At 55.2% G+C, this 7,892-nt stretch overlaps 1 protein-coding gene across 9 annotated transcripts in view; it reads left to right on the top strand.

Moving 5' to 3' along the window:
• The window catches only part of KIAA0232 (KIAA0232 ortholog), an 81,811-nt gene extending 76,402 nt beyond the window's left edge, over positions 1–5,409 (top strand). For 7 of the 9 annotated variants that reach the window (XM_070372741.1, XM_070372744.1, XM_070372747.1 and 4 more), the window contains 2 exons: positions 371–468; positions 2,868–5,409. In XM_070372741.1, the coding sequence (XP_070228842.1) occupies positions 371–468; positions 2,868–3,047 (278 nt within the window). In that variant the 3' untranslated portion in view covers positions 3,048–5,409. The remainder of the gene's footprint in view (positions 1–370; positions 469–2,867) is intronic. The other 2 variants (XM_070372745.1, XM_070372746.1) reach the window with 1 other exon arrangement.
• Positions 5,410–7,892: the final 2,483 nt, after the last annotated feature.

Raw genomic sequence — 7,892 nt, forward strand, 5'->3', positions numbered from 1 at the left:
CACCACGTCCACCCCCGGGGCCTCGCGGGCCTTTTTTATTCTGTGTTCCCAGGGCCTGTCACTTGAGAGGTGCGAGTGTGTTGTTGAGAGAGCGTCTTGTGGTGGGATTAACAAGACTGTGAGGTTATGTTGGCCTCTTTTTTTTTGTTTGTTTTTACTCCATGAACAATTAATTAGAAGCATTTTTTTTAAACTGGCCTAACGTTTTCCTGGCGCACACCTGGCTAGCTGATGCTGACCATGTCTGCTTTTAGTGATCTGACTGTTCAGCAAAGAAAAATGAAACAAGAATGGTACGTTTCATGACTGTGTCTTAATGAAATCTCCCCCCCTTTCCCTCTTTTCCCTTCTCCATTCAAAATGATTTAAGAATGTTATACAAATGCCAAGGGAGAGAATGGTATAGAAGAGTATCCAGATGTTAAAGAAATGCCCAGTAATGAAGAGCGTCTGTTAGATTTTAATAGGGTAAGTGGACTGTCCTCCTCCTTACTACTAACTCGCAGTGGCCGCCAGCGCCCCGCACAACCCGGGAGTCTCGCGGCTGCCTCTCCCGTCACCGAGCTCTCGGCTGCGACCCTTTGGTCTGCCTCGCCTCCCACTCACTGCCAAGGCCTCCCGCCGCCCCCCTTCTCCTTGCAGTCCGTCCCTCACTCCTGCCAGAGCGTGTTTGCCCCACACACGTCTGACCCTGTGGTTCCCCCTTAAGATGCTTGGGTGGACACCCTTTCCATCTTTCAAAATGCGCAGCAGGAAGGAGCCCCTCCAGTCACACCTGCACCTCCCGGCCACCACCCCCCTTCCCAGGGGTGTGCCCTGCCCGCCCCCTGCCCCCATGGAGCTCCACTGTGGCCCCCCAGCAGCAGCTGAAGGCACCGTGTGTCCGCCGCCCCCCGCCTTCTGCCCTGCCCGAGCTCTTGGGGGGCCAGCTCAGGAAGGGCCCGGACCTCGCCTGGTTAAGCAGGCAGCTGAATAAATCCAAAGGAGCCCCTCTGGCTTCTCTGCGTGATTCGTCAGTGTCAGTGGAAGTCTTGTGAAAGTCGTCCGTCCCCCGCCCCCGCCCCGAGCGCCCCCGGGGTCTTTGTGTCCGTGGACCTGCTGGACTTAACGCATCAAGACAGGCGTCTGGGGCATCCCCAGCGTTCTCTGCATCCAGCTCCGTGACCGTTCTGACCCGACCGCCACCCCAGCTTCAGTCCCCAGACCGCCTGGCTGCTGGTCCCTCCTCCTCACCTCCGCACACAGCCGGTGTGCCCGTCCCGCGCACCCACCTTGCAGCCGACCGCAGTCCTCCGGGCTCCTCCGGGCTCTCCCGCCTCCACCGTTCACACTCCCCCGCCCCCTTCGCCGCCCCGCCCCGCTGCCGTGCGCTTCGCCGCGGGCTTCCTGCTTCCACCCGCCCCTCCACCCCCCAACAGTCTCTCTCACACCACAAGGCACAGCGGCCGCACTGTTACCTCACTCCGTCGCCCAGGAGGTGGGTGCTGTTCTGCCAGTCTGCAGACGAGAAAACTAAAGGCCCGGAAAGATTCTGAGGGCCTTCGCCGCTGGCTCAGGGGGTAAAGAACCCGCCTGCCAGGCAGGAGACGCAGGTTCAATCCTGGGTCGGGAAGATTCCCCCCGGAGGAGGACACGGCAACCCACTCCAGTATCCTTGCCTGGAGAATCCTGTGGACAGAGGAGCGGGGGAAAAGGGGGGGGGCTTCAGTCCATGGGGTCACAGAGAGTCCAACACGACCGAGCACACACGAGCACAGATTTTCCAAACACGCCTCTGAAGTCGCACAGCCAGAGCCTGCGCGTCGACCGAGCCGTGCCCTCAGCCTCTGAGTTCAATGCCCCCGCCACTGACCGCGATGTCCTTCCGCCCTTGTGCACGGAGTGGGTGCTCTCTCCCTGCCAGGCCTGTGTGTCCGCCCTCGCGCGCCTCTCTGCTCCCATGCCCTCCGCTCCCCGGTTGGTGTGGCAGTCTCTGTGCTCCTTCCTCGGGGGGCTCTCAACCACGGACAGTACTGCCATCTGGAGATGGGGGTGGGGGCGGGGTGGGTGTTTCTAAGCCACTGTGACTGGCGGGGGGGCATTGCTAGTTACTGTAGTAAGTACGGGGTGCTGGTCACCACGAGGGAGGGGCTTTTTGCTAGCCACTTGTTAGTTACTATGAATGAGGGGCACTGCTCATCATTGGGGGAACGGGAAGAATTACCCAGTCACTGTCAGGGGAGGGTGGCTTGGCTAATTAACCGTGATGCAGGGAAGCACTGCTGGGCACTGTGACGGGAGGGGCCACCACTTGCAGCTAGAGTCCCGAGGGCCGGGAAGTTGCCCGTCTGCTGGGTGGGGGGGCAGTCCCACACAGCCAAGAGTTTCTCTAAAACGTCCCCCATGCCAGTGGGCCCCCCATTCAGAAGCACTGCCCCCAGGGTCCCTGCCAGCTCTGCTTTTTCTGTGGCCCAGCTCTCTTCTCAGCACCTCCTTAAAAGAACTGCTGTCCCCGCCACTCCTGTCTGGACCCCCATCAGCGACCCCCTGCCCGCCCCAGCTGGTCGGCGCAGCAGGAAGCCGGGAGGAGTGTGGGTGGATCTGTCTTCTTGCTGTCCGCCCCTGGAATGGAGCCCCAGGAGGGCAAGGCGGCGCTCAGAGACTCCAGAGGGCGGGAACGTGGAGAATCAGGGTCCGGGGTCCTTTACAGGTCAGGAGGGAGAGCTTGTTCGTTTTGCTTTCAAACAGGAAAACTTCAAAGTCTGGTAACTCTCCACCGGAAAATATCCACCAACAGTGTGTTCCTTAATCTCTGTATGTGGAAGAAAGCGTCTCCCCGGCCCTTCTGTGGCCTTTCGAAAACTCGTTCCTTGTCCCTCTCCCCTCAGGTGTCTTCTGTTTATGAAGCGAGGTGCACAGCAGAGCAGGACGCCGGAGCCCAGCCCAACGGCTTCCACCGCACGCCGCGCTGCAGCGCCGGCTCCGCCGCGGAGGACTCCGGCTCGGAGGGTGGAGGCGAGTGGGCGGACCCCGGCGCGGAGGCGCTCTTCTCCCGGACTCATCTCTAACCCCGCCCCCCCGCAGAGCAGTACAAGTTTTTTTTTTTTTTTAATTGCTATGTGAGGGGGAAAGTACCCTTTTGTGAGGCCTGTTAATCTAAAACAACAACTTAGGTTTCTTCTTCAATTAACTGGTTCAGATCAGTAATTCTCTTTCTCTTCTTGCTTATTTTAGAGTTGAGGACAGCTGTCCTGTTGAAGATTTTCTTTCTTTTTTTTTTTTTCTTCTTCTTCCAAGCTGTTAAAATTCTTGGCTCTCTGAACTAGACTAGAACCGGTGTGCATGTGCTCGTCTTAGAAGCATCACTGCCTTCCGCGTCCTCCCGCTGCCGCAGCCCTCCCCACCTCCGGCCGCAGTCCGTCACCGCCCCCCCTTGCTAGCACCGCAGCGTCAGCGCCCACGTCCACTCCTCAGAGACTCTAGCTTCGGGGACACGCAGGCTCTGTCCTCTCCGATCTGGGGTGTGAATGCTTACCCCTGCGGCGGGTCAGTGCCTGTCTCCGGAGGCCAGAGGGCAGCCTGGGTGACTCATCCCCGGTCTCCATTCAGTAAAAAAAATCTCATGTACATTTAACGTAGGAACTGCAAGGGTGTGCTTTTAGAGACTTAACAAAAATACTGTGTTTTCTATCTTAGGATCTTCCCCTAGAGTATGTACCATGGACAGTGCCATGGTCGGTGACCTCCTCGCTAGCTGAGGCAGCCAAGGACTTGGAGGTATGGGGTGGCATGTAAGGCCAGGTGGGGCAGAGGGCGGGGCAGTGCACCCCAGCCTGCTGTCGTCGCAGTCTCTTTGCCCGCCCCCGACACCGGTCAGGGTTTGCGGTGAGTCTTGGCAATACTCGGTGAGGACCTGGGTTGCAGGTGAGATTCTTGCAGTGACCGACATGGAATCCAAGCCCCCCCCCCTAGAACTTGAGGTTGTAAACGTCTGACCTGAAACAAAGGCCACCTCACGACCCCAAAGAGACCTTGGCTGCAGCAGCTGGCTGCGCTCCTGGCTCTGACTTAGAGTAGCTTAGATCTTTTGTGTTTGAGAGAATGTTCTGGGCAAGTTCTGTGTGGCGGGTCTGAGAGCAGAGTCCTGGTTTCTCCCGTACCGGTGTGAGGGCTCCACGGGGCCACTGGCCCGTGTCGTCGGGAAGCCAGGGCTCGGTCAGTCTCGTCCAGGCCCATCCGTTTCACGACGGTCACTTCCTCAAGCTTTTCACACCGCCGCGCAACAGGCTGAAGTTAGAAGGAGCAATATTTGCAAAACCTAAATGTTTAAAGTTACTTTTCTTTTTTTAACCGACGTGTGAGATCAGTTGAGCGTGTCTGTAACGTCGGGAAGTCTTAACTGGATGAGACAGCTCCACCACTGATTCTGGCAGGCACTAGACACTTAATATGTTCTAGCTGGGAGCTGAGCTGGCCGAGAGTATGAGGTTTGCTTCAAGCATTGGGTTTCGTTGCCTTGCCTTCATGATGACACAGGAAACTCCCTCCAGGGCTGTGGAGTCACCCCCTCCCCCGGCACTCTCTGTCCTCACTGTGGGAAACCTGATGGGCCGTGGGGTTTGGTCTCACCACACGTCAGGGTTTGTTTTTATACAGCACATCTTTGACACTTTAAAGTGGGTTTGTGTGTGTGTGCGTGTGTGTGCGTGTGTAAGGTTTTTATGTTGCTGTTATTTATTTATAGACTTTATAAGGGTTTATGTATTTTTCTTTCTTCCAGAGCTTCCTAAAAATTGATTAGCATCTGCACTGAAATATAATTTTTAACAGCAAAGGCAAAAAAAGAATTGGAAGTTGTAAAATTCCTTTAAAAAAATCACTACAGTGACGATCATCCTAGAAATCGTTGCTCGTGTAGCCGAGACCAAATAAATAGATTTCAGACACAACCTTTAGCTCGGTGATTTCGGACAGCTGCTTTTTTTTTTTTTTTTTTTTATCATGAAAAGGCTCCAGGTGGTCACGTGCAGACTTCCTCACGCTGGTGGGAAGGCGACGCACCTCCCACGGGAACGGGAAGGGATTAGAAATGGGCGAGGGAGTGAACAGATTACTTATTTATTTGTTTTTGTAGCTAAGTGGCTGAAGCCGGAGGCGCTCAGCGACAGAGTTGAAAGTTGTGGCTTTCAGGTTTGTGAGTGAGTGATCACAAGGAAAAAGCATCTCTTTAAAAAGCTGGCAAAACGCCGGAACACACTGTGGTATGAGGCGCGCTGCACGTCTTGGCGCTGAAGCGCCCGTTCCCCTCCTGGGCCGAGATTCTTTTCCCGTGGCCGTATCGTTCTGATTTCACGTGCACCACAGTAACCGATTTTTTGTTTTGTTTTGTTTTCTTGTGGAGTTAACACCAAATAAAAAAGTTAAAAAGCCGTTGGTTGTCTTTGTTTATCACAGCAAAGATTCTTTTATAAAAGAACACCAGCCTCCTCTTAGCAACTTACTGACCAAAAGTCATGTCGATATTCACTTATGTAACAAATCACCTTACGTAACACCCACTTACCTAACACCCACAGGTGTTAATTTCTGCAAAGATCACCCTGAGTCAATAATGCATTAAATTCCAGATGAAGGTTATTTAGCTCTTCCTATGGGCACTGTTGAAAGTCCTGGCGTCTGCTTTGCTGGAGAAGAAAGTGGGTCGGGCCTTGCTGAGAAAAGAACCTACCCCGCCCCTCCACCCCCCATTCCTACCTCTGGGAACTACTGCCTGAATCCTGCTGAGAAAAGAGGCTACCCCCACCTCTCTATTCCCACCCCTAGGAACTACTGCCTGAATCTTGCAAAGAAAACACCTTTTTGTCCTGTGGTGGTAGAAAAAGCTTAGTCTTTTTGTTCGTGGCGGGGTGGGAGGGGGGTGAATGTGTATTTATATTAACATAATGACTGTACATTTCAAGAAAGCAATATAGTATTTTAAAAGTATAAAAGAAAACTCATCCATACTTCCATCACCCTGAGAGGATAGCTTCTAAGCTTTGTGCGAAACACCTTCCTAGACAGCTGAGTGCATATGTGAATATATGTATAGAGAGAGACATTTACAGTAAGGGTTGTACTACGCTTGCTCTTCTGTAGCTTCAGAAATAGGTTTTTCCTTAAGAGATCTTCCCATTGTCAGTAACGATCTGCATCACTTTTACAGCTTATGACTCTATTACATGGATTTAATAAGTTCTGCCAACATGGAGAAAGTTCCCCTCGTGTCTGTTCGGTACCCTAAGTCACATTTCTCTGCTGACGACCTTTAACCATGGGCATCCTTGGGCAGTGGCTCTGGAAGGCCAGTTCCAGCTTTCGGGACGCCTGCTGCTGGACGGACATCCACACGGACGCGTGGTCTGTGGACCCATGTGTGAGCCCAGACGTCCTTTTCTCTCACCATCCGGACGCTGGGCACTCGCCTTCCATGGGCACAGAGGGTTCGAACTGTGTTCAGCCCGTCCTTTTGGCTTCTGGGATGTGCAGGCATGTTTTTACAGGCTTCCCAGTTAGTGCAGTGGTCAAGAATCTGCCTGCCAACGCAGGAGACACAAGAGACTCAGGTGAGAAACCTGGGTCAGGAAGATCCCCTGGAGTAAGAAATGGCAACCCACTCCAGTATTCTTGCCTGGAGAATTCCATGGACAGAGGAGCCTTACGGTCCATGGGGTCGCAATGAGTCGGACACAACTGAAGCGACTTAGCATACATATATTCATCTCCCTCTGAAGAGGGTAGAGCTGCTCTCCCACATTTATGGGGGGTAGATCTCTGAAGCATGGGTCTCATAGACAAGCTAAAGGGGTCAGCCTCACTTTTCCCAGCCCGCCTCAACCCCGCTTTCTGTGAAGTCCGTTGGCAGCCCAGGCTGAGAGCACATCTGTAAGGGGACGCCCAGGGCCCAGCTCCTGGCACCAGGTGAGCCCCTGAGCGCCGACTTGCAGGCCCAGCACCGGGCGGCATTGCTCCGGCATGCCCCCATCACCTTCGCCGGCCAGACTGTACCTCTTCCCGTTTGGCCCCGGCACTGGCTGGGTGGTCAGTGCGGCAGGGGCCGTGTGTCCGCGGAGACGGGCGGTGTCCCAGGAGCGCGCCCTCCTCTGTGTCCAGGGCTTCTCTCGTCCATCACCTCCCGGCACAGATGTGTGCCTTACGGCCACACCAGCCATCAGCTCCACCTTTTCACAAAGTATCGTGAGCTTCACAAGGGCACCCACCTGCCAAAGCAGGGTTGGGGAGGGGGCGCCCTGGGCACGGTAACTAGTCACCTGGAGACTTTCTGTTCCCGGGAATCGAGGCGTCACAGCCAAGTGGACGGCGAAGGTGTGGTGGCCCGTGTGGGTGTGTGCCTGCAGAGCTGGGGTTCAGTGGGTACCACTGCAGGTGCCACCCGGCAGCCCGGGCGCATGGGCTGAGTGGCTGAGTGGGGGCCTGGAGGCCAGCTTGTCTGCACAGTGGTCTAGGGGGGCAGCAGGCGGGGCCCGGCTTCCCCTGAGCGCTGCAGGTGGGCGGCCTCCCCAGCTGGGCTGTAAGAAACACAGAGACCAGGACGTGGGCTGCTGCCTTTAGACTGCAGCTGGCCTTCATCGCTGGTGGGGAGTTAACAGCTTTTCAGGGGCAGTTGCCTTGGTTTACCGAACTAGTGGCAGCACCTGGCCACGTGGTGGGGGCGCAGGGATCACCCTGTCTGTACCAGGAACACTACCAGCCAGCACTGGAGGCTCGCCACGTGCCAGGCACTCGTCTAAGCAGGGTTTACTCACAACCCTGTGAGGTAGGTACGGTGGCCCCAGTTTACAAGTGAGAAAACAGACACAGCGATCGCTTGCTAAGGTCTCACAGCTTGTGACACGGCTCAGATGATTAAAGAA

Source organism: Bos mutus, chromosome 6 (genome assembly GCF_027580195.1).
Source record: "Bos mutus isolate GX-2022 chromosome 6, NWIPB_WYAK_1.1, whole genome shotgun sequence".
NCBI lineage: Eukaryota > Metazoa > Chordata > Mammalia > Artiodactyla > Bovidae > Bos > Bos mutus.